This window comes from Bombus affinis, chromosome 13, assembly GCF_024516045.1.
Source record: "Bombus affinis isolate iyBomAffi1 chromosome 13, iyBomAffi1.2, whole genome shotgun sequence".
In the NCBI taxonomy this organism is placed as follows: domain Eukaryota; kingdom Metazoa; phylum Arthropoda; class Insecta; order Hymenoptera; family Apidae; genus Bombus; species Bombus affinis.
Genome location: NC_066356.1, coordinates 5,052,812 through 5,078,994, shown reverse-complemented (window position 1 = coordinate 5,078,994; position 26,183 = coordinate 5,052,812). Strand labels below are relative to the sequence as shown.

General features: G+C 33.1%; 5 protein-coding genes and 1 long non-coding RNA gene across 7 annotated transcripts; 3 read left to right on the top strand and 3 right to left on the bottom strand.

The window, feature by feature from the left end:
- Nucleotides 1-85: 85 nt before the first annotated feature.
- On the bottom strand, nt 86-9,323 carry LOC126923518 (protein MON2 homolog). 2 transcript variants are annotated; one of them, XM_050737037.1, is made up of 25 exons: nt 8,674-9,323; nt 8,375-8,506; nt 8,090-8,272; nt 7,768-8,004; nt 7,575-7,700; nt 7,312-7,509; nt 6,987-7,239; nt 6,765-6,918; nt 6,441-6,683; nt 6,061-6,347; nt 5,611-5,981; nt 5,310-5,522; nt 5,061-5,236; nt 4,816-4,978; nt 3,886-4,033; nt 3,554-3,807; nt 3,336-3,470; nt 3,016-3,266; nt 2,769-2,931; nt 2,554-2,697; nt 2,165-2,478; nt 1,887-2,071; nt 1,557-1,800; nt 1,320-1,402; nt 86-1,196 (listed from the first exon to the last, which is right to left on the bottom strand). In XM_050737037.1, exons 1-25 carry the CDS (start codon nt 8,791-8,793, stop codon nt 1,027-1,029), a joined length of 4,947 nt encoding a protein of 1,648 aa, XP_050592994.1. In that variant the 5' UTR covers nt 8,794-9,323; the 3' UTR covers nt 86-1,026. The 2 variants fall into 2 exon arrangements, with proteins under 2 accessions (XP_050592994.1, XP_050592995.1); XM_050737038.1 differs by having other exon boundaries at nt 1,320-1,396.
- A 113-nt stretch (nt 9,324-9,436) lies between these two features.
- LOC126923528 (T-complex protein 1 subunit delta) lies at nt 9,437-12,434 on the top strand. The gene is made up of 9 exons (XM_050737062.1): nt 9,437-9,840; nt 10,170-10,222; nt 10,298-10,387; nt 10,470-10,721; nt 10,808-10,903; nt 10,984-11,145; nt 11,231-11,575; nt 11,657-11,908; nt 12,003-12,434. Exons 1-9 carry the CDS (start codon nt 9,732-9,734, stop codon nt 12,246-12,248), a joined length of 1,605 nt encoding a protein of 534 aa, XP_050593019.1. The 5' UTR covers nt 9,437-9,731; the 3' UTR covers nt 12,249-12,434.
- A 139-nt stretch (nt 12,435-12,573) lies between these two features.
- LOC126923520 (folliculin-interacting protein 1) lies at nt 12,574-18,622 on the bottom strand. Its single transcript, XM_050737051.1, has 12 exons — nt 18,231-18,622; nt 17,059-17,230; nt 16,856-16,945; nt 16,690-16,772; nt 16,528-16,598; nt 16,303-16,422; nt 15,969-16,200; nt 15,559-15,888; nt 15,413-15,497; nt 14,044-15,344; nt 13,509-13,965; nt 12,574-13,390 (listed from the first exon to the last, which is right to left on the bottom strand). Exons 1-12 carry the CDS (start codon nt 18,329-18,331, stop codon nt 13,178-13,180), a joined length of 3,255 nt encoding a protein of 1,084 aa, XP_050593008.1. The 5' UTR covers nt 18,332-18,622; the 3' UTR covers nt 12,574-13,177.
- A 64-nt stretch (nt 18,623-18,686) lies between these two features.
- LOC126923542 (uncharacterized) lies at nt 18,687-20,321 on the top strand. The gene is made up of 4 exons (XR_007713216.1): nt 18,687-19,012; nt 19,165-19,205; nt 19,719-19,928; nt 20,175-20,321. It is a non-coding gene; the product is annotated as an uncharacterized LOC126923542 (long non-coding RNA).
- LOC126923540 (dnaJ homolog subfamily B member 13-like) lies at nt 19,520-23,170 on the bottom strand. Its single transcript, XM_050737081.1, has 6 exons — nt 22,370-23,170; nt 21,918-22,139; nt 21,218-21,362; nt 20,763-20,940; nt 20,273-20,444; nt 19,520-19,951 (listed from the first exon to the last, which is right to left on the bottom strand). Exons 1-6 carry the CDS (start codon nt 22,468-22,470, stop codon nt 19,681-19,683), a joined length of 1,089 nt encoding a protein of 362 aa, XP_050593038.1. The 5' UTR covers nt 22,471-23,170; the 3' UTR covers nt 19,520-19,680.
- On the top strand, nt 22,796-23,884 carry LOC126923662 (uncharacterized). The gene is made up of 3 exons (XM_050737346.1): nt 22,796-22,835; nt 23,111-23,685; nt 23,801-23,884. The coding sequence occupies exons 1-3, from the start codon at nt 22,796-22,798 to the stop codon at nt 23,882-23,884; spliced, it is 699 nt and encodes a 232-aa protein (XP_050593303.1).
- Nucleotides 23,885-26,183: the final 2,299 nt, after the last annotated feature.

The following is a 26,183-nucleotide window of genomic DNA, read 5'->3' as shown; positions in this document are numbered from 1 at the left end:
AACTGTTATGCTATATTACAAAAAATATTAAGAAGTACGAAGCCTAAAAATATATGAAGGCACAATTTCTATACAAAAATAGCAATAAATATTTCAGACTTTTATTGAATTTTTGTATGGCTATTTACATCATTATATGATAGTTTATCAATATTGTATCATTGTAAGAATAGCGAATAGTAATTTTATATTATTTATAAAATCGTACTATATGCTCTAATCGCAATTAATTCAATATTTACATTATGTATTAGAAAAGCCAAGTCGTACATGAACTATGTACAGCAGCATGGCATATGTGTATAATTTGTAGTCAACCAATTTGCGCTTAAACAAATACATATTTAATATAACTTTTGTATACTTGCTTCGACTTCCTAAGTCTACATGTTTTTATGTGTTATTTCACTCAAATATAAGACACCATGTTATATTACTTTTGTTTTTGCTCATTATAGACAATATTACTAGTTAAACCAAAAATTATATGCAGCTATTTATAAATATTACGCTATATATAGCAGTTCTCTGTTACTTTAAAATCTTACAATAATAAACTGTATAAAAAAGGAAAGAATTTTATAATCATATTTGTAGAAATTAAAATATTTGAAAGAATGAAAGTTATTAAAAAGTCAAATAAATATTTAAGTGATTATTGCTAACACTTTAAGTGTTAACATGCTAATTGAATACATTATTCTATAAAAACCTATTGCAATTTACACAATTAAAATATTTATATCATAAAGATAAAGATGATAGATAAAGATAAACACGAATGCTTTTACCTTTGTTATATGGTAATGAAGAACTTCTAAGATTTGTATGATAAACTTTTCGGCAGATACATAAATTAAAGATTTTCAAAGATACTTCACCTTAGATTCTTTACCTCGTAACGTGTACGCGGAAGTAAAAATTTTATGACAAAATTTATTGCACACGTAACCAGTTATAGAAAGTTTACTACTTGTTTGCGTAGCAAACATTATTATCTCGAGTTAGGAGCAAAGAATGCAATGGTCAAACACCATTAGATGTTGCGGAACTATGAAGCGGTGGTCTCAATAGATCATGATATTGTAGTAAAGCTTCCCGCAAAGATCTTGATACTTGACCTGACGCTGTAGCTATTGTACATTCTACTAGACAAGGATATAGTCCAATCAGCTGTTCCCAAACTGATCTTTCAACTAAAAAATAAAATTTGTATTCCATTGTCTTTCTTTGCATAACGTTCTTTATAAATAAATAATAGAAAGTTACGTATGTTGTTATAAAAATTAAAATCAAATATATAAATTAATAAAGATTACCTTTGTTAGGTGGTGCCTTTTTCAGAGAAACCACAAGTGTTGCAACAGCTTTCAAAACAAAAGAAATTTCTGATAATCTGTACCTAGAAAAGGTTTATATAATAAGTACTTAAAAATTAATATATGTATATATTACATTTATCTCCAATGGAATTGTACAATGTATTTTACTAATACAATCAAATGAAATCAAATGAAAGAAGAACTAAAAAAATGTTGTTTGAACAAAACTATTACCTAGGTAATGGACATTTTCCACTTCGCCTCTCATTTTCAATATATCGTCGTAAAACTTCTTGAAACCTATGAAGGAGCGCAGTGACTGCTAACCGTCCAGCTACACCTCCTTCATCGTTTTCAGGACTTTTGGTTGTGTCATGATCTGATTCATTATTTAGTCCATCCAATAGAGAAAACTGAAGTAATGTTTCAAAACACGTTTTTGCGAATTCCTCTCTTAACTTAGTTTCGCCGCTATTTTCTGCAACAATAAAAAGTAATTTTACAGCAATGAAAAATAATTTTATATTTAAAATTTTTCCTTCAATGAACATAAAAGAGATTTACCAATATTTGTTGTAGTCGCTGAGTGTATGGAGCCTTTGTTTAATAACATAACTACTCGCAAAATAAACTGATGAGGTATGTATTGAGAATGTGGTAAAACCTCATCTCGTAAAAGTTCCATCACTTGACAATCTACAGCTTCATCTGCTTGAATTTCTTCGACACCTCGTTCTATATTTAGTATACTGTAGTAGAACACCAAAATGTTAATTTTAACAATCAACGGTTACAAAACAACAATACAAGTACAAGTTTATTCCAATGCTATATCGAACCACCTTTTCGGAAATAGGAAATCATCTAATGTATTCGCTAGTTCCGGCCACATATTTTGAAATTGTTCTGGATATTTCCTGGCTAAAGGTAAGCCAGTATGTAAAACAGCAAGCAAACTAGTAACAGCCAATTTCCAAGTTGTTGGTGACGGGCAAGCATACTTCATTGACAAAGGCACATGCAACGCTTCTATAATATGTTTTAAAACTTGTCCATCTATAACTGCCATTTCAGGTGCTGTCTTTTGATATAATGTTACAACCATTGATAAAGCTTTCTCTCCAAAAGGAACATAATTCATAGTCACCCAATCAGCCTAAATAAATAAAAAAACTAAATATTTCATTAAAAATAATGTCATGGTTAAATACAAAAATTAAAAAATACGCACAGATACGCCTCTAATTTGAGAGATGTGTTTCGTTGGGATTTTACCATAGGTGGGAGCTTCACAAGCCAGCTTTGAAAAACTCAAAAGCTGAAGAAATATTAAAACAATCATTGTTCGCAAATTATCGGGTCCATTTAATGCTTCCTATTAAAAGAAAAATTAAATTAATGTTGAATAGAGAAAGAATGATTTTAATAATGAAATAAATTACATACTTTTTGTAAAAGCTCCATTGAATGAAGTACACCATCTTGTAAATGAGTGAGAACTACATCTGGCATTGTAGGCAAAATATATGGCGTTGATTCACCATGTACTGGAACTGCAACTGCATTTTTTAACACAATGCAAAGTTTTTGCAAATCTGGGCCAGTGAATCTGAGAAATAAAAAAAAGGATATACACTTTCGTTTTTAAAATAGAAACTTAATTACATGAAAAAATTATTAAGTATTAATATACTTGTTTCTGATGTGTTGGAAAACAGCTGGAAATATATGAACCAATGCTGTTAAAAATGCTTGTGATGGTACATAAGGTTCCGTTTCCCCTTCTTGAGGGGGTGTTGTACTTTCCATTCCGATATTCAACCACACACGCCATGCAACGATCCATAATGCTTCGGAATCGTTTGACTGAATCACTTCGTTATTGTCACTTCCTTTTTGGAGATATAAAATCTCTTGAAATGATTTTAAAGCTGCCAATGATACCTAACAATTATAAATACAAAATTTAAAAAAGTAATTTTTTATAATTACATATATTGTATACATACACACCTCGTTATTTTTACTAAGTGCAGAATTTTCTATAAATTCTAATAAAAGAGACCAAGCTCTAGGAAAATCGCCCAACATTTGTAACAATTGCCGCTTGGTATTAAATACTCTTCCAACGCCACTCAAAGTCAATACCTATAGACAGATTAAACAGGTTAATTTTATTAATACATATATTAGTAATATATTAATATAAGTATTAAATAAATATACATTACCTGCGTTTCCGCCCACTGCTTCTGTGCTGTATTTCTACTGTGATGAATAAGTATGTTTCCACTAGTATCTACCTTCTCACTACTGGCGGAGTTAGATAAACTTCTTACTTTATCTAGCAATGGAAAAAGAACCTGCCAAAGTACAGCTTGCCATGTCGGCTGATGTAACAAACTACCATGTGCAGATATCGTAGAAAACAGAGTTTGACTAGCTGATTTGCGCACGGCGGGGCGAGGATCCACACATAAGTCACCTTACAAATATAAATGCAATAGTAATATTTCAGAAATGTTCTATCTCCTATATAAAGTTTCATAACAAAATATATTACCTAATCTTGCATATAAACACATCCAAAGTTTGTCAAAAGGTGGCATATTTGTTGTACCAGGAAAGTCCGGAAACACCGATGATGAATCTCCTTTCAGAGATACACAAAGCTTCTCTTGGTTTTGATAAAAATAATCGCTTATATTCCACTGGAAAGACAATATATAAATATAAATACATTAAACTGACTATATTTTATAAGACCTACAAAATCTACTGAATTGACCTATCAATCTATTTTTTATGTGATATAAAAAAGCATTGTAATAATATATCTAAAATAAACTTGATTTGCTTGATTGTCTTGATTTTAATTTTTTTCATTCAAGACATTTGCATTTCAATTTTAACAATTTTAAATGCTCCTAATTTCTTCTACAACTTATTGCACGTTCATCTTTTAATTATGAGTTCCTGCTCTGATGTACTTGTAAGGAATTCCATAATCTGCAATCGAAAGTTTCAACCAAAAGTTCCGAATTCGCGTAACATGTTATGTACCAGGTCCTTCTCAAATTAACACCTTGCCATACTTTTACGAGTCTGAGTCATGATGAGAATTTTGAGCCAGACCTGAATATCACGAGTCAGGCTTGTGGTCTAATTTCATGTCAAACGTGAATATCACGAGTCTCACTCGTAGCTTAATCTCGAGCCAAGTATGAATGTATCGAATGGTGTCTTTTTTCTAAATATGGGCGCGACTATCTACGTACTCAGTCGCACGATTTCATGTATCAAGTTCCGACACTCTGTCTCCATCGCTTCGGCTCTTTTCCTGGCCATTCGGGCGCAACGTTTGGACCCGGATTCTTCCGAGTTAAATGGTATGGCAAGGGGTTAAGAAAAGAAAAGAAAAGAAAAACATATAACAATACTAAGATCAAGAATAAAACGAACATATAAAGCATTTTTGGTCGTTCATTCTTACCATTAATCCGACAGCAGTTAATGAAATATTTAATTCTTGCGTCTGAGAACCGAATTTTGCGGCTGTGTCAACACAAAGTGGAAGACATCGCCAAGGCATTACTGGTAGGAAATCAGTTACTACCAATTGTAAACACTGAAATGCTATACGAACTAAAGCTTCTCTGTAAAATACATTAATACACAATTAAAATAAATGATATTTTTTATTAGATTGGGCTTTTATTACTATATAAGGATATTTACCCATGATGATCAGATACTGCTCCAATAATACCAAGTACCAAAGGCCAGCCATGATATAGTGTTTCTCCTGCTCCATGTAACACTTGTAAAACGCACTCTAGCTGTCGTTGTCTTACATCTCCATGGCGAACTGATGATAATTCTGATAATGGTCCTAAAAGTAAAGTCTGCAATTTCTGTAATGAAAGAAAAATAAATTACATTTTCAATATTCAATTTATTTTCTTTTTATTAAAAAGTTTAACATACTTGATTATCGCGCAAAGGTTGTGGATATTTGTGCTGAAGTGCCATTTTTACAAGATATGTAATAGCTTCGACTCCCCATTCTCTCATACGAATATGCGGATGTTGACAAACTTCCAGCAAGTGATTTGTTAATGGTCTCCATAAAACTTCTACCCGTGGTAAGTTTACCAAACCAGTTTCTAAAAGTTTAGCCACAGCAAACAGGGAGGGTTCCTAACAGAAACATTGCAATGTGACTGCACTTTATATTTAAGACTTAAAAGCTCTGATGCTTTCAATTGAAAATCAAATTCACACTCACTCTATTAGAGTAAGCTAATTCCATAGCTTCGTGGCTCAACTTGCAAAGTGCGTCTATCAAGTGATGTAAAGCTACATCATCAAGATGTTGACTACTTTCGAATAACCTGCTAAGCATGGCGCTAAGTACAGGCAAATCTGCCATAACTGCATTTGTAAGTACTGCATTTGGATCGGCAGCGGTTCTTCCCGCTTTCAAGGATCCTCCTGTAGAAGGCTTCAAACCAAGTATCCAGACGAGATGTTGTAATGTCGTAAGTACCAAATGCCATGCACCACCAAGTATGCTTCCATGGCAATGTGCAAGTGATAATAATGCACGCATACATTGCAAATTTTTTGCCGTTAACATAACTGGACCTTGATGTGCACCTACATTGGCGCAAATAGTTTTTCATTTTATTTAGCTATAAGCAGTTTCATTCAGCAATTTCAAATCATTATTACACACCAACTGGTAGAGATGCAGTGGGTAGAGGAGTACCAACAGCTACAACCTGTTGTCTATAATCTGGTTCACCAATAGTCACATTATACTGAGTGGATTCTTGTTGCCTTGCACTCGGTATACCTTGAGGAGCATTGTATAACACAGTCAATGCGTAATGAGGAGGCAATGATGCTTTACATATTGCAGTAATAAAAGCATCACGCGGAGTCTGCAACTCTAGTTGTCCACACAGCGATGCAAAAGTTTGAATCGCTTTTAACACATTTTCTGTCGCAGATTCATCGGTGCTAGGAATTCCAGAGAAAAAAAAGATTTTTATACACAAAAAATAAATTTTAATACTATATGGGTAAAATAATCAATAGCTTAATCTTTCTTACCTTGCATCTATAAGAGGACTTAATGCTGCTAACAAGCCACACCAACTAGAATTAATGAGCTGAGTGTGAAGTTTTTGTTCAAATTCATTAGGTTTGTACAATTGATTTCCAGTTACAACTTCATTAGTACCATTGATTGCAAGAGCTATGGATCGTATAATGTCCAATAAGCATGCATACGCTACACTTATTCCATAGCCGATAGGAATTTGTGGTGGTTCGACTTTATCAAGCATGTCCAGACTAAAAGTTAATTAAATCACTTGTATTAATTTTTTACAAAAGAATTATGCTATAAACAACAAAAAACGTTCTAGTATTTACTAGGTTGATTTAGCTTGACCACTTGTAAATGTCGCAACTACCGGCAACCAAATGCCGCGTGAATAAAAACCAGGTTGAGGTGAAACACCAGGACCTATAGGCATTCCCGTAAATAACGGAGAAGCCGTACTTTGTGGAATCGTTGTACTTGTCGCTAACATTAAAAAGATATTAACATTATTAATATTTTATTGCTATTATAGTAAATTTTTTAAAACTTACTTATATTGGTTTGGTTCATCATTTGAGGATTAACAAAAAGACTATGTACATAGGCACCTAAACTATTGACAATATCTTGAAATATGTTGGTTGCATGAGGTTTTAAGTCATAACATTCACAAAAATTTGTAAGAAGATCAGATTGTACTGTCATTTTATGTAAAACTTCTAAAGCTAAGGCTCTTTGCCATGTTGGTTTATCAGGATCCAAAAATTTAACAATTAGGGATAAAAATATTTCACATTCTGTCACCTGAAAAATTCAAAGCTGTATTATAATATTTTTATTAAGTTTAAAAGTTTTTGAAGTTTATAGAATATATACCAAAAGAGAATGATATTTTTGTATCAAAATAGAAACAACTCGAAGGAGCCGCATGCTAATAGGAAAATAAGGTTTGTCTAAAGGTGTAGCTTGTTGTAGTGATGCTGGTACCGAATTGCGATATTTGATATTAGGGGAAAATAATTTAATTACAAGGGCACACACTCTTTCCTTTAGTAGAAAGCTAAATTCTGGATGCTGAAAAAAACGAAAAATTAAACAATCATAATTTATATGTGAACTCATCACTTATGATTAAATACCTTAAAAAATACTGATGAAAAATTTGTTAGAACAGATTCTAGCAATTCTAGTCCAAAGGTACGTGTCATTTCTGTAATCCCAATTAACCAGTAAGGTTGATCTGCATTTACTAATTGTACTAAGTCCTAAAAAAATGTTATTCAGTAATTAAATTTTATTAAACAATGTAATAATTAATATAAATAAACTTACTTGAAACATTAAATATGCATCAGCAGCACATGGTCCTAAACTTTTAGGTGCCTGATTAGTAGGAATTTTTAATTCCTCTAAATTTATTTCATCTGAATCTTCTTGATCAGGACTTTGTTCATCTTCTGCAACTACACGCTCAAATACTAATGACACTAACTGTCTTACTGTAGCTCCTGCTGTGTTAATTGTTGTAGAATCTTTTGTAAAATGTAAGCGAAAACAGAGAACTAAATTCTGAAAATGACATATTATTTTTTTTAAATTACTCAAGATGTTAATGACATAAATTTTTTATTCTATAAGTAATATAAATTATTACTCTTGCAAGTGTTTCTCCATGAACCACAGTGTTGCTAGTTAGTAAAAGAGTTACAGTTTGTAAAACTTTAACTTCTTCTGTTCCAGATTCCATTAACATCCATAACGTATCTGTGATATAACGGGCACCTTTTTGATCAATAGCTTGTTGTGTAATTAATTTTTGCATCATAGTTAAACAAAACTAAAATAAGTAATATGACAGAAAATTATTATATTGTTTAAATATAAAATATTATATATTTAAAAAATAAAATACTAAAGAATATATCTGGTTCTTACATACCTTTATAATTTTTACATCTTTACTCTCACAACCTTGAACCAAAGGATATAAGATTTGATTAACGATATAATAAATTGGAGCACCCGAAGTATTCGAAGCTGTCCTTATTTTTGCAATTCCTTCTTCGCATGACTGTAATAAAATGCAATATTCAAACATTGTTTCCAATAATTTTGTACTAATCTTCATGAGAAAAAATAAAGCACTTTAAATTTAAAAACTAACCTAACTCTTTATTTAATATTACATAATAACGTGTAATATATTACTAAATATTAAAGTTAATAATAATAACATACTTCCTTGATTTGTGGATATTTTTTCTTCGTCTCAGAGGCGAGAACTTTCAAGTCAGTTTGTAACGATTCCAAAAATTTTGAAGTATTTTCCGAATTAGTTCCGATAGCTGAACTCGCCATCGCGTATCAAATTCTCTTTTTTACAACGTTATCATAAAAATCTATATCATCGTAAGTTATAAACAGTTTCTCAAGGCATGCATATTGCCATATGAATATTCGTATCTATCTAACAGTAGGTGAGTTGGCACATCCCATACCGATTATCAGAAATGACAACGGGCAGGTGACAATTTAGTGGGTTTGTCTTTACGCATTTTTAACCTTACGTCATTTCAACGACACTATCAATCACTTAGAGCTTTTAACAGAGTTTCGATTAAAGTTCCTTAAAAACCGTGTATTTTTACGATTATTAACTATTCGCATCTTAATCGTAACACGTTCATGTAAATAATAAACTGTAGCTTGCAATGGCGACAATAACTTGTATGTATATGTATTGCAATTTACCATCGACCTCGAATCAATTTATAAACTAGGGTGGAAGCTCGCACTATAATCAAACGATATACCATTTGAGATTGCACTTATACATTTTTATAAATTTTAGGTTATGTTATATACTTCAATTAGCCATACAAGGTCATAACTTAAATTAGAATAAAATGACTTTATCTATATCAATTTGTAGAATATTGTATAAGATCTTAAAATATGAATTTGTAAAAGTTTCTTCGATGAGCCACTACGTGGTGCTGAACAACGTTTTTGACATGTCTTTGCCATTATAGATCCATGGTCCTTGTTACCAATGAATAGTGCTACCCGGCATCCATTCTTACGAATTTATAATCTAAGGTTTCCAGTCGTTTCTTGTGCGTACCGCATTTTAATTCATTGAGAGAATTAACTATTCCCTATAAGAGTTTAAAATATTGTAAAGAAAAGTGTCGCGAGAAACCATCTTCAATACTCAGAGGAACGAAGTTCCTTACAAACTCGCGTACAAACTTCGTAATCAACCCGACCTAAAAAACGTGACCAACTTGTCGAGAATGACGGCAATAACGGCAAGCGGCGATGGACGAAGCGCCCATGGACAGGCCTATAAAGATAAAAGTAAACCAACAGATATTCGTAGCAGCAATATCAATGCTGCGAAAGGTGAATAAATAATGCTATTGATATATTCTTGAAGTATTTCAGTTCTTATTAATTATTTCTTAGGCCAACAAAAATTTTACCTTATATAGTCATGTTCAATACACCGTAACCGAATTATTTTGTCATCGTTAATTTGAAGAAAAAGTTAAAATTTATTACTATATAGTCTTACAGAATGTAGTTTTAATTATTTAAAAACACTTTAAATATACCTAAGTAAAATTGTAGGCTATGGATGTAGGTGCAATTTTACATTTTATTAACATAAAATGTCCTTTGTTTCGCCCATTTTTGTGAATGGGAGTTTCATATTAATATCAATATTTCAGCTGTCAGTGATGCAATTCGTACCAGTCTTGGCCCTAGAGGAATGGATAAAATGGTAAAACTCATAGAATTAAGTTTATTGACTTAATTTGTTTATACATAGTTGAAATATTTCATTTTGTATGTTAAGATTCAAGCTGGGAATGGAGAAGTTACAATTACAAATGATGGTGCAACAATCTTAAAAGAAATGAACGTTGTACATCCTGCAGCAAAAATGGTAATTATTTTATTAATATCGGAAGCATTAAGAATTTTTTAAATAATTTTTATGGGTTTTTCATTTGTTTTGATGCTTTCAGTTAGTTGAATTATCAAAGGCACAAGATATTGAAGCTGGGGATGGTACTACAAGTGTTGTTGTTATGGCTGGTTCTCTGTTAGAAGCTGCAGAGCGTTTATTGCAAAAGGGAATACATCCTACTTTAATCAGCGATGCTTTCCAAAAAGCTGCAGTTAAAGCTGTAGAAATATTGACAAATATGTCTATTCCTGTCGATTTAAAAGACAAACAATCACTGATTAGAGCTGCAGCAACCTCCTTAAACTCAAAGGTATATCTTACGATGTATATATTAATTATAAACTGTAATTCAAATACTATTATGAAACTGAAATTATGCAATTCTTTTCTTTTAAGGTTGTCTTTCAACAATCAAGCCTTTTAGCACCACTTGCTGTAGATGCAGTATTAAAAGTTACCGAAGAAGGGAAAGAAATTGCTGTAGATCTTAATGTAAGAAAATCAATATACAAGTTAAATTACTACAATAAATGTATTAAGTTTATATCTTAATAACACTATTACATTTATAGAACATAAAAGTAATCAAGAAGTTAGGAGGTACAGTTGAAGACACCGAACTTGTAGAAGGATTAATATTTACACAAAAATCTTGTAATGTTAATGGACCGAAACGTATTGAAAAAGCAAAAATAGGTTTAATTCAATTTTGCATTTCTCCACCTAAAACGGACGTAAGTAATTTGAAATAAAGAAATGTGTACATGAATTTAAGAAGCTTTATACATAAGTATAAGTAAAATTCTTTTATTGTGTCAGATGGATCATAATGTAATCGTATCTGATTACGCTGCAATGGATCGTGTTTTGAAGGAGGAAAGAACTTACATATTAAATATTGTGAAGCAAATTAAAAAAGCTGGTTGCAACGTGCTCTTAGTACAGAAATCCATTCTTCGCGACGCTGTCAGTGATTTAGCTATACACTTTTTAGATAAAATCAAAGTTATGGTGATTAAAGACATTGAACGTGAGGATATTTCATTCGTATGTAAAACGTTAGGTTGTAGACCAATTGCGTCATTAGACCACTTTGTCGCTGATAATCTTGTTAACGCAGAATTATGTGAAGAAGTACAGACTGGAAGCTCCAAGTTTGTTAAGGTTAGTGGATTAAAACATGACTATTTTTAAAAATACTAATGTCTTTTTTCATAAATATTTATTTATTTCTTTTTGCTACAGATCACTAAAATACAAAATCCTGGACCAACAGTGACAGTTCTTGTACGAGGTAGTAATAAATTGGTCTTAGAAGAAGCAGAACGTTCATTGCACGACGCATTATGTGTAGTACGCTGTTTAGTGAAACAAAAAGCTCTAATTGCTGGAGGAGGAGCACCTGAGATAGAACTTGCACTAAAATTAGGAGCATATGCCCAAACTTTATCGGGCGTTGATGCTTATTGTATTAAAGCTTTTGCAAATGCATTCGAGGTGAGTTATATCATTTTTATAATTTGTATTTGCTACTAAATATACGTGCAAATTTTTAACATATTTTCCAAATATATGTTTGTGAATATTATAGACAATTCCATCGACCCTAGCGGAAAATGCCGGATTGAATCCTATTGCAACTGTAACAGAACTTCGAAACCGACACGCTAAGGGTGAACATACCACTGGTATTAATGTGCGAAAAGGTTCAATTACTAATATCTTGGAAGAAAATGTGATTCAACCACTTTTAGTTTCTATAAGCGCCATTACACTAGCTTCGGAAACTGTCCGCAGCATATTAAAGATTGATGATATCGTGAATACAAACCAGTAATTTATAGAGAATATGAATTTTACATTTAAATTGTACTGCAAATGTTTTCTTTATTAAGAAATGCCGCTGAAACTATGTTGACTTTATAATCTACAATTTGTTAAATTAATGAAATCAAATTGCTTATTAACGTTCTCAATTTCTTTTATTTTTTTCAAAATAAAGTCAATCTGCTTCTAAAAAAAACTGTCTTATATTGCTCTCCTTAATATAGTGCCTACTAGAAAATATATGAAATTATGACGACTAGAAATAATTTCCTTGAAGATCTGAAAATCAGTGATTTTTTACAGATTAAAGATTACAATGTTTTGAACAGAACATATGGAAGTATAAAAATTAAGTTTTATTATCCATCCTTACAGGGTGTATAAATCTAAATTCTTTTATATGGTGTAAAAAAACAAGTATAGTTCCCATATATATAGTTATTTTACAATAATATTAAACATAGAGTTCCGCAATTATTCTAGAAAAAGACTATATTTTGCTTTTTTGTACATTAAATATCATGTTATTTCTTTATTAATGAACCGTGTGTCATCCGTCCTTCGAAAATTAATATATTGATAATTTAAATAATTTTTAAACATTCTCTAAAATCTTTTTATTATAAAATATATATTCAAATATTAACATTTAAATGCAAAAATTAGATGATTTTACATATTGCACAATAAATTAAAACATTTTAAAACATATACAAACATTTGATCTTAATGTAATTAAAAAAGTTGCTTGAACATTCATATATCTTTTTCACTTAGAGAACGGACGATGGTTTATTGGGACATATTACCCAATACAACAATAACAATCTACAACCATATTTTGTAAAGAAATAATGAAATACTTTACAGCTTTCGCTATATTGGACAGAAAAGGATTTTATACCCTAAAGTAAAAATCATGATAAAAATAAGATACAGTCAAGTAAGTGTAAGACCAAACCTCTGGCCTATCTCAGGAGAGTGGGAAGTTGCAACTGCGAGCAAAAGTGGTATATCTGCTGCATCGAGATCGAGAGCGTGTGTCAAACTTGCAACATTGGCATCGCATACTTCTGTTGCTAATAACATCTCAGCCAATGTTTCACTTTTTAGCCACATTTCTCTTAATTTTGCTTCCAATATGCCTATACACTATAATTTAAGAAAAAATAGTAAAAGATGAATGGAGTACACATTGTGTTACAGCATCATCCTTACGAGTAAGGCATTTTTTATATAAACTAATAATCGAAGTCAAACAATTTCTTACTTGTGAAGCTGAATGATATTTCCGCCATAAATAAGCAAAGCCTTCCAACATATTGGCAACGAGCCTTGACATCCCAACTGGTAACGGTGCAGTATGTGAAGGCATATTATTGGATATGATTCCAACATGCCAAGTATCTAAATCCGCTAAAATACAAAGTGATTCGGCAATTGGTTGATCAATAGTCGGAAAACGTACACTGGCAAGACATTCTTCACGTATGCAGTACCACAATTCTTTATCTATTTCATAGTCATTCCTATTTGTTTCTTGCTGGACAACTTTCTTTCTTCTCCTCTTTTTCTTCTTTGGCAAACCTTGTAGAACTAAACCCCATGTATAGGATGGTTCAGAATTATTTAATCCCTGTGACTCTGTGGGTTTTATTCTGTTCTGTAAGAGTGTCTTTGTAAAGCCTGTGTCCTGGTGTGAATCAGTCTTCTTCATTTTTTTTGTCCTGTAATTACAAATTTTTGATCTTCAGTTAATCTCATTTACTGCTATGTAAATGTTTATTGTAGTCCATGACACAAACCGCGGCATTGGCAATTCGACGACACTATTAGCTTCCATCAAAGCTTCTAGACTGTTTGATCTAGATAATCCAACACTTCCATCACCCACGGTATTACCGCAAGTACGTAACACTTCTGTTGCGTTAGTAGGGGTTTCTAGAACTTGTTTGCAACTATCATAATTTTGTGGAGGTACGTAACCTTGCCCATTACACCTTTGACAAAATCCCAGAGATCTTGATACTGCTCCTGGTGGATGAATACTCTTGGATGATTCAGGGAAGTTCCTTTGAATAATTTTTCTCAATACATCTTCCGGCAATTGTGCAGACGTGCTCGGTACTCGTGTGAACATATATGAACACTGACAATTGTATCCAAGTCGCGGTCGTGATAATGTTTTCACAGATTTTTCTTCATCACCTAGAGTGAAGAAAACATGGGAATTTTTCATCTCGTTATCTGTACTTTGACCAGTTTCAAATTCTGGTCTGCTAGAATATAATTTCAATGTATCAACACATGTATCGTCAAAATCTTGAAAAGCATCTATCTTAGAATTCGTATATGCTTCATCCAAGTCGTTATCTTCCACCTTCTTTTCAAAATTACGTAGCGAAAATTCAGAGCACTGTTGCATACCAGTCTTGCTCAAGTCGACATCTTGTGGTGCAATTTCGCTCACTACTATTTTAACTTTGCTTGATGTACAAGTTCTTTCGTTAACGGTGCTCTTTTCATTGCTGTCGTCATCGCGAGGAAGTTTCTTCGAAATGAATTTTGTGTCTGTTTCAGGTTCAAACGTTTTCAGCATAAATGAATCAAGATTTGATTCCATCGTGATGCTACGTTTAAGAGAGCTAATAGATCCTCCTATTCTTAATCTTCCCTCATTGTATTCAGGATATGAGCTTTGCATAATAGCGTTATCATCTTCTGCATCGTACGAAAGCTCTTGTACGGCAATTTTTTTTCGTATAGATGTGCATAACACACGTCGGGAAATCATAGAATCTCGATCGTTAGTTGTTGCTTTCGTAGTGAATAAATGTGGGCGTTTTATTCTCGCTTGTTCTAAAAGACTTGCAGCTTCTTGAATGTCTTCTTCAGTAACGTTACAATATTCTTGTCGTTTCTGTACTACTCCACTACGGATGAAGTACGACAAGAAGGATAAAACAGAATTAATCAAATCGACCTTTTGAGGATCGCCTGCAACGACTGTATGCGCTACCCTGATGGGATTACTTAGTGCACCATATAAATCACCTAATTGAACCCATAGTGGATTACAAGGATACCAGGTGCCTAATTTTTCCATCTAAAAATAAATATGTAATTGATGTATTTTATATAATTCAATTTTAAAAAAAGGTCTAAATTGCTTACCAATTGTCGATCATGGATTGGCAGTGTAGTATATATCCAACCAAGATGATATGTTAGAACAGCAGTGACGACAGTACTTAAAAAACTAAAATATATAAATGTTAATTTAGATTCGAAAGTGTGATATCTTTCATTAAAATACTTACAAGTTGCTCGATTTTGTATCGATATTATCCAATAATTGACACATTTGTTCTAAACTACGATGCAGCGCACTTATCTTATGCTCTACTTTCACTGAATTAAGTAGCACATCATGCCATAGCAAGGGTGTGCGCGAGTTTAAATCCGCATCAATATTTGTGAGTAAACGCAATAACGAAACAATGAATCGCGAAGATCTATAAAGCCGTTCAGGAAGCTGCATTTCTTTATTTTGAGCACTGATACTACCCGATTCAATACAGAAATATCGTAAACGATCCAGCATTCCTTCCAATAGAGCCATGTGCTCTAACAGGCAGGTCTCTATTCTTCTGTAATGCAAACCAGGGAAATCCAAGATGAATGAAATTAATAATTAAAACATTCATTATAATAATCTCTAAATTTCAACCTCTCATGGCCTTCGGCTAGTTGGACCAACATCGTTAATCCGAGCCTCGTTTTATGACGTTTAGTATGAATCTCTTTATTATCATTTCCATTCTCGGCCCAGTACTGCATTCCAAACGTATCATCAGAATCTAATCGGGCTAAAGAAGTGGAAGCAGCTCTTAACCACCTTCGACGTAAACTCGAAAGGCTACCGATACCAGAAGATCCATTGCTCTCCAACGATTGTGAACCTGAATTAATATCGTATTACATTCCGAACAATAAACACCTTTCAACGATGGATCGCTTCTAGTTCGGCTCAATGAGATATATTTGGCTTGAATTGGACTTACTCCCTGTCGGTGGTGGTATATCTATATTCCACCCGCTACCGGTGCTAGAACAAGTAGAATTTTTTCTGACACCAGTGTTTAATTCGGATCCTGATAGATTTCCAGAACTTGGTCGGGATACTGGAAAATGAAGTTTTTACATATGTACATCAAATCCTAGTTTCAATTGGATCAAACTTAATCCACAATGATATTAGTTCTCAGTGATATTAGCTTGCTACCTACAAAGTGTTCGCATACTGGGGTTAGAATCCAAGTTCACGGAACGACCCAACCCCTCATCCGAGACTTTCTCGCTGAAACACGATTGAGTAATAAATCAGATATTCGTATCAATATATCAATCATGAAATCGATAACTGTCTTATTACGAACGCATATGCTTACGTCTGCTGTTTACATATGTTGTGTTCTGTGGCAGGGAAGACTTTTGTGCACATGATGCAAGATGGTGAATTCATTGAATGGATCTTAAAGATAAACATACAAACTAAAGTATTTAAAATGTTGATGGCACACATTTTATATTTTTAATATTAATATATTATTTTACCTTAAATGATGATCCTCTGTACGTCATCGCCACTGTACCGAATACCATTTCGCTCAATAAGCTTACGTCGTCTTCGGCCATTCTTTCTCGCTGGAAATTTACAACTATGCATATTAAGCGTATAATACATCATATATTTTATTATAAAGTATTTAAAACTTGACTAAAAATTGTGCTTCTATTTTTCAATTATTACTTGTTACCTCGAACATCGAATTGCCGGTATTCTTTTTAAGATTAATCGTGGCTGTTTTATTCTTACACCATCTTTTCTCCAAGGAAAGAGAATCAAAAAGGAGTTTTCTCCCGCGCCATTCACACTCTCGGAACAGTAAGATCCGAACTTGACCTGCCCCAATGTATAACGCGGAGTTTCTGCAAATATTCAAAATCACATGATAATGTGTATTTGACACAATAATATAAATAAGTAAAGAATTAGTTTATAATTCATAAAAGAGATGTGGTAACAAACAGTACAAAAATAATATATTTTTATATCGAATTATAAGTATAGTTAAACAATATTATTGCTTCATAGATGACTATACATTTGAGAAATTGGAGAATGACTTAACAAACAATATCTTAATCTTAACTTGTGATCTTCTAATATTATACTGAAATAATATAGTTAGTTTTTCTTACATAACTTTTTAATCTATAGCAGATGTTAATTTTAAATGTTATAACAATCTCATGATTGTTTGCCAAAAACAATTTTCTTATTGTACATACAAGATCCAAATAATATTTAACACATAATCTATTTTTGTTGTATTTTTGTTTAATATCCATCGTAAACCATACATATACATATGTAGTAGAATACATCTCAATAAAGATATAATTTCTGTTTTATTACAACATAATATAAAACAAATAATTCAAATGCGTGTGTAAATGTTTAAATAAACGAAGGATGTTCACAAGAAATATTTGTAAAGATATATATAATACAGAGGTCAATTTCATGGTTCGATATATAAGCCAAGTCACGAGTATGTTAGCGACAAGATTATGTCTCCCGCCAAGGGGCAAATAGAAACGGACCTAACGGAAAATAGGTTAAGTTAGATTAAAAACATAATCCTTACAAAATTTTGCGATCAAAATATTTCTTGTTTCTCTTTCCAATAAAAATCAATCATCTCGTGACAAAAGTCGCACGAAATAACTGTAAGGACAATACAGAAGGCAACCAAGAGATAGATGATCGATATACGCTATGTCACTAATAGATATCGATGCAGTGAATAAGATCGATAAATATAGAGAAGTGACGATGTACAGAGGCCCATACGAGCAAAATGAATGAAGACAAATAACGACGTATACCTGAAAATGAAAAAGAAAGAAAATGGGCTGTTCTTACCTATCATTTTCTTCTGTTTCGACGTTTGATGCTACGATGGTTTGTACTTTATTCCTGAAATTCTTCCTCGAAGGGAACAGCTTATCAAGCAAAGGCATCATAAACCAACGACCGTTTATAGCTACCGCATTGCTCGTTAACTTTGTTTCGTTTTCGGTCTATCATGTCACAGGGGACTGCACCATACATGTTCGCGAGTATCAGTCAACTGTAAATAAAGTCACGTGCGGAGGAGTCATATGATTGCTCGAGATTATCGTGTATCGTTTGGTCGACATCCGAATGGAATGTTTTCCCGGGTGTTCCCGTCCTCCGCTAACACAATTCATTGGACGAATTGCGGTTCATGAAACCGGTTTATTGGAATGTCGACAAAAATACTGATAAAGTGATAAGCATGGGAGAAAAAGCGAATTTGTGAAATAGGGATCCGATTACTGACTGCGCACGATATACTTTACTATGATAGAAGTTATATATTGCACCGCGAGAGCGCAGTACTAAGGCAATTAACAAAGTTCTGTTGCGGCTACGTTTGAGGATAAGGATTGTAATGATACGTAATATTTTTCTTTTTGGACTATCAAATGATATTTTTAGGTCCTTTAAGTACAGTGTGAATATTGCGAAGTTAAATCTTGTAAAAGATTTGGGGAAAGTTTATTGAAAAGTTCCAGATAGCTGATTTAAAATTATAAAATTAGCTATTCAAAAAAGGAGTTAAAAATGTTTAATATTTATAGTTACTATTGCGAGATATAGAGTTGGTATTTTGTACCAACGTAAGTACCAATGTAAAAGTATTTTACGTAACTTCAACGAGTTTCACAAATTAGTTTGTTGTAATCTATATAACAGTATAACGGCTTTTTATTTTCTTTATATGAACCAAATTCGCATGTTTTTTTAAATTCAATTATATGTTACTTTTCAGATTCTAAGACTCTTTAATTGATCTTTGAAGAGATGTGAAAGGTAATCAATAATTCGTTTCCAGAATTCAAATTTAAAATAAAATTATTAAGCTTATACGTATATTTTTCAAGTCAAAATTTATTTATTTATTTATATGTATAGAAAATTTTATTGAAATAAAAAAACCCTGATATGCTATTGTATAATGGATTAAATATTTAAAGCAAGTTTACAAGAAAAATTATATAAAGAAATTTTGATAAAAGAGTAAAAGTAAAGTAAAAGTAAGAGTAAAGTAAAAAGATGTTGGAAAACAGTTACACAAAGTTTTGCATAATTATTGCGTAGATATTTATACATAATAGCAAACGTATATATAGTAAATTTATTTCTAATAATGTAAATTGTATATACATCCAAAATCAAATTTCATTTGAGATTTCAATATTCTTAAAAAAATTAATACTTCAAATCGATGAGTTAAATTATTTGAATGAAAAGAATAGAGAAATTAAGTATTGCATATAAAGTCTAATTATTTTGCTTCGTAATCGTCGGTATTTCGACGTATAGGAACATCGAAGTCCACGTTTCTACGCATTTTATTGGCCAATATAAGACGATGTACGTATTCCGTATCTTTGATATCTGCGGACGTATCAAACGCTCGTTTAATGTAATTTTTATTTGATACCGGCAAATATACCGGATATTCAATATTAAAAGATATGACTAGACTTCCTCTTTTCTTCGGACTTTCCGGCAGCGGCAATCCTTGGCCAGGTACGTGTTTCTTGTAATCTGGTCTAATAAGAAAGAAGAAATGTTATGTATTACTTTTATAACCCGCAATAAAATATTTATAAAACATGAAGCAATTAAAAAATAAAAAATGTGGAATAACGAATGATTAATCCTTGAATTTGAATTGTTTTCTAATTTCTATATAGTAATTGACGAATATTACTTGTAATTATTTTTATGATTTTTCTTTTCAAAATGAGTTTTAACAATTACATTTATTTGTAGGATCGATTCTGTGAAACGTAAAATAATTATTCAGTGAATGAAACAAAGAGGAGAAGTAGAGAAAGACTGGATCAGGGATGGAGACGATAGACACGTACGTGATGACAGACGTTAGTGGTATTCGAAGGGTTCTGTCATCGAGCGTGTTGACGGTGACCACTGTTCCGGTCAGTGCCTCTCGCAGAAAGATATCGACCGTCATGTGCAAGTCAGAGCCCTCTCTTCGGAAGGTCTCGTGAGGCCGGTCCTCCGTGATGAAGATTACATCCGCTACGCTGACGTGCTTTGGACTGAGTAAAGATATTATGCGAGCTACTACGATTAACCCATTTCTGTCCGCTATGAAATGTATGATGCATTTTAAATGTATCCATCGCGATATCCGAATCGACATAAGTTAAAAGGTTATAACGAACTTTCGCGAAGACAGAAGAAATTAGCGACAGTTCCATACAATTCGATCCTACCTCTGAGTATATTTCGAAAGTAAATGAAAATCTTCATTTAACCGGACAGAAATGTTCGAATTATATCTTGTTTATGAAATAAAAACAAAGTTATTCTTTGTTTTAATTATTATAAATTTACCAGGAATTTTTGTGGGTCCTTGATCACCTTCCTCTGGGAACACTATCCTCGTTCCCGTCGGAATGCCTGGTTTAATGGGTATCGTTAAAATTTTTTCCTTCGTCACTGTCTTAGTCTTATCATCCCCTACCAATACTAATCTTTGTATCTTCATTTTCTTTATCCCTCCAAGAAAGACCTATTTATATAAATCAATGAATTTATAGATCTTTTAGAATTAAAGTGGCGGATCACTTAGTTTAATGAGTGTATTTGGCCAAATATATGTGTAAGCAAGAAAATTAATAAGGAAAGTGTTTAGCATAACAATGAATAGTAAACTGTTAATGATCGATACAATGGATTTATGAAAATATGTAAGTAAAATAGAATATTGCGACGAGTCGCACGTTGTCTACTCGGCGATTAACACTGAGAGAAGAAAATTATAAATAAATAGAACGTCGATATGATACCTCCAGTAGGGTTAGGTACAAGGTTTTTATCAGAGGTTCTTCCTTGCGCTTTATACCCCGCCCCTCGGGAAATTCGAGCAGAGACGAAGACTGCGTTAGTACGTAGAGTAGATCAGCATAAGGACTTTCGGTACCGAAGAACTCCCTGCAGAGATACGATGAGAAAGATGTAGATAGATCGGATCGTAAATATTCAAAGTTTTCAAGTGCCTGTTAAGTTTAACTGTACACAATTTTAAGCCGTTGGATAAAGCAAAGGATTATCATAATTGATAACAACATTAAAGTATAAGAAAATAGGGGAAACGTAGAGTACATGCAAGCAATATACGAAAAAAGCATATGTCTTTGTTGTAATACTTACATTAATTCAATATAATATTTATGTAATGCAATTTTGATGTGTTATCACTAGAAATACCAACAGTTAAGACGAAGATATTTCTTAGGTATTAAAAAATATCTAATAATAGAATATTTTTATATTTATTCATTTATTACTTTATTACAAAAGGAATTCCATGTTATGTAGTACATTTTTGGTATTATTAATCCATCTGGGACCATGATCCCTAAATGAGGATTGGCACATTTATAAAATCGTAGAAACAGTCATTTTGACTGTTATGGTAGTTCTAGTGTGATTTGTTATATATAGTGTATATAGTGTTATAGTAAAGTAATTATTTGATTAAAGTACCTATACGTTCTCATCGGTTCTCCGTGATAGGTATACGGTTGAATAAATCCTTCGGCTCCAGGCACGCCATTTTTAAGACCTTCCTCGCCGAATTGATCGTATATGGTTCTTTTAAGGGGATCTGAAAGCACATCGTATGCTTCGGCTACTAAGGCGAAAATAGTACATAAACATTCATCTTTCGCTCTTTTAGGGTTATATCGTATCGCTAAGCGTCGAAATCTGAAAATGATAGTAAGATATTTACATTAGTTAATTACAAAATTAATTATGCATGTATTGAAATACAATTTTTACTTTCATATTAAAAAAATAATTACGGAATAATTTAATCGATTAATATTTTTCAGTCAAAGGTCTGTTAATATTTTACAACATGGAAATATCAATGGATTAATTGATGAAGAAGACGGGGAAAAATATACATCATAAAGTAATAAGCTCTTACTCACGCAGCTTTGATCTCCAAATCGTCGCAGTCTTTTTTCAACGATAGTACGCCATAGTAATCTATACCACGTTTATTACACGAACAAGTTTCATCGCATGACATGATATTCCTTATTTTCTGTTTCTATCGATACTTTCAAAATTATCCCATTTAAAATTAAAACAAACACTTACACGACTATCTTCTGTTATGAATTCATGGCTGATGTCATGTAAGAAGGCCGAAAAAATAGAAGCGAGAAAAATGTATCGTTTCGCAACGATTTTTCAAGTGTTTTCAACAACCAACGCGCCCCTCTCGACAACGGAGTACAATCTGCACTCGTGTGTTAGCTTTTGTAATTATTAAACGTCTCACGACCGACATTTATTGTTGAACATAGAACCATTATATATTCATTGGTACTCCATATGAAAGGGAAGGCACCATGGATGCTTCTGGATTGATTTTGAACCTCGTGCAGAAAGGTGAGATTCAAAATAAGGATTTTTTTTTACGAATTTGATTCTCGTCATTGTTGCCACAATTTTTATTAACGTATGAAAATACAATTAGACATAATACTTATATAATTTGCTTTCAAATGACAGCCATTACAACTTTTCACGATTTCTTTTTTCACTTAATTCAACTTGATAAATGATTTCTAATTTTATAAATAAAAATTGTGCGAAAAATATCTCACTAAAATATCGATTTTATTAACAAATATCGAAATATTAACAAAACGAAATATTTCTAGCTGCAATTAAAACGGCAGTTAAGGAAAAGAATTTAAGCGACTGCGAACTTTTTTCCGATCGTGAGGATAGTTCATCCTCCGGTCAACATGTAATGAAGAAAAATTCCTTTTCCTGTGGAGTATCCGAAAAATCGTGCGGGGATTGTAAAAAGGAAAAACCTGACGAAGGGATGTTCAAGGTTTCCTTGACGACGAACGATGAAGATTTGGAAAACGATAAGGAGAACGTGTCAAGGAAGAAGATACGCGTGGAGGCAAGGCAGATTTGCAGCAATCGCGAAAAAAGCGACGAGGAGAAAATCTTCGTGCTGCAGCAACTCGGTCGATCGCAGATACGTCCAGAAGGATTCCCAGCATTTCTATGCATCGACGGGAGGATTGCTGGTTCAAATGGAGTTAAACGAAAAATCCCACGACCAGCTAACGCTTTTATGCTGTTCGCCAACGAATGGCGTAAAAAGCTCGCTGCGGAGAATCCTCGGGAGTCTAATAAGGACATTAGCGTTAGGCTAGTTTCTCTACATCCATTTTTACATTTGCATCTAGTGATTCTATTTAATGGAATACGTTCTTTTGTATGAAATATTTTTTCTTCTTAATTAATACACTTCCTTATTTAAACATTTTAACATTTTTAATAATTTAAAAACACAAAGTATACTGTAAATTAGAACATTTTATATCGTGCAGATTAGGCATCCTTTGGAAGAACATGGCGAAGGACGTGAAGGAAAAATACTTTGCCCTGGCCCGGGAAGTGGACGCGGAGCATAAGAGGAAGTATCCCGGTACGCTTTATACCTATAGTCTCTTTTCAAACCAATATGACCCCGTTTTCGCGTTTGTAGCGGCTCGTCGAAGTTTATCGATACGACTGAATGTTCGTGCCCCGCGTTCGGTAGGTACATGATAGTTCCTTGTATCCTTACAAGCACGAAAAGAAAGGGTAACATCATGGTAAACTTATCTATGAAATGAGGTAGATGCATGCACCATACAAAATCAGGTCTGATGATAAACTTGCTAAATATTCCTAAATCCTACAAAAAAAAAAAAAAAAAAAAGAAAAAACTAAATCTCTCTTAAATTTTCCAATCAATTTTTGACGTTTCACTTTTCTTAAAAGCTTCGTTTTTGCCATAAACCTTCAATTTATTTTTATTTTCAGCATCAACCGAGTTCCATATTTTTCCAAGCTTTCCTGGTAATTTTGGCTCGTCCAATATTTTCCGCGAAAAAAGATCGCGTTGGGTTTGCAAAGAGAGAAAATACGAAGCTGCGAATGTGTTAATGATCGACGTTAAGTATTTAAGGAGTTGGCACTGATTTTGCAGTGGGGGACCGCGTACAGCTAGGCCGCGGAGGACATTTAGTCGCGTGAATGCTCAGTAACGCGAGATATGTGAGGAATAATCGCGCTTGTCGGTGGGTGTAGGTAGTAGGTAGGTAGGTAGAGCGCGGTCGTGTATCGGGCAGGTTCCTAGAGTCGCGTCGCAATCAATACCTCCGGTCTCTACTGTTCCCTCCCGCCCGTTCCCCGTCACTCACCCGAGAATATTTCTCCGCCTGCCACCCTGTGCCCTGTACCTCGACCCGCAAAACTCGTATCGCTCTGCTATCCCACCCACAAATCGACGAGCTATAATCGCATTTTAGCTCCCCCGCGATCGTTCGCTCTCCTCTCTGCTGGCTAATCACAGTATTCAGGACGAAAAAGTGCAAGAGCGCATACAAGTTCGTTCATCATGAGCACGATAACTTGTAGGAAGAATAGAAATCGGACAAATTATTGCCTATGGCTTAAATATTTTGACAGAAACAGAATTTTGAAATATTCGGAGACAACTCATTTTCTTTTATTTATTTACATTAAAAACGTAGCTTTTTAAAATAGCAGAAGTTGCGCCTTTTTAAAGGGATATCGTTTCTTATAATTGTTTAAATTATGGATGATTTATATTGATATCCCCATACTTTGTAAAGTCCAAATTTATACCCATTTATTTTAATTTTGGTAACATTGTATCGAAATCAATTGGCAGTCTAACTATTGATCATTGATTATGCTGTTTCTACGATTCAGTGCATTGGTATCAGTTTAGTTGCACGAATTGAGTGACATTAGATCGGCTTCGTAGGTATCACAGGATACGAGAGCGTGCATATTCAACTATTGTAACTGTTTTAATTAATAATCCATGAATGCTGTAGATGAACCAATACACTGGGCGCAAATAGTAATTGCATATTAGACAGATCGATCGTTTCAGCCGATACCCGTTTTACTCTTAACATAATCGCATTCTCTTTCCCATTGTCGTAAATCCACCGCAGAAATTAACATTCAACGATTGAACGAGAATTCTTCTTGTGAATAAATGCAAGTTCCAATATCGTTATATATATAAAAAAAATTAAAGTTTAAGCCTCTCCATAGCATGTGAGAAGAAATGCTTCAACATGTGAAGTGCAACGACTATACGTATAAATGAACAATTGAAAAATAAAATTTATAAACCACAAGAAAACGATCAAAGAAAAGTTTTAAATTATTCAATTGCATATTAAGGTATGAAAAATGTCTACCTTCAAATAAAAAATTTAATATCTATACATAATATTTTCTATTCTATCTATATTATCTTCCATTTAATACTTTAATTCTATCTATAAAATATTTCACAAACAAAGTTTTTATATTATAAAAATTGTAAAAGATCTCGATATTAAAAATTTCCACTCTTTTCAGAATTGAAATTTAACGTGGAAATCACAAGTACCAGGACTGCTGACCAAATCAAAGAGAAAAGAGAATCAGACGTTCTCAGTAAAGGTTCTGGTAACGATAGCTAGCTGTAGCTTGCATACGTCGAAGGGGTGCAAAGAAGGCTAAATTCACCGCTAAACGGTAGTCGCGCAATCGACGGCGGGCCAACGCGTAGCGAACAAGCCGAGTGGTCAATTAAGATCACCGGAAAGTGTCGATATGTTCTGCGCGAGCGTCCGAGGACGCGGGCAAGCGGACTAGCATGCATCTGCGCGACTGCATCGTACGCGTGACAAGGAAAAAGAG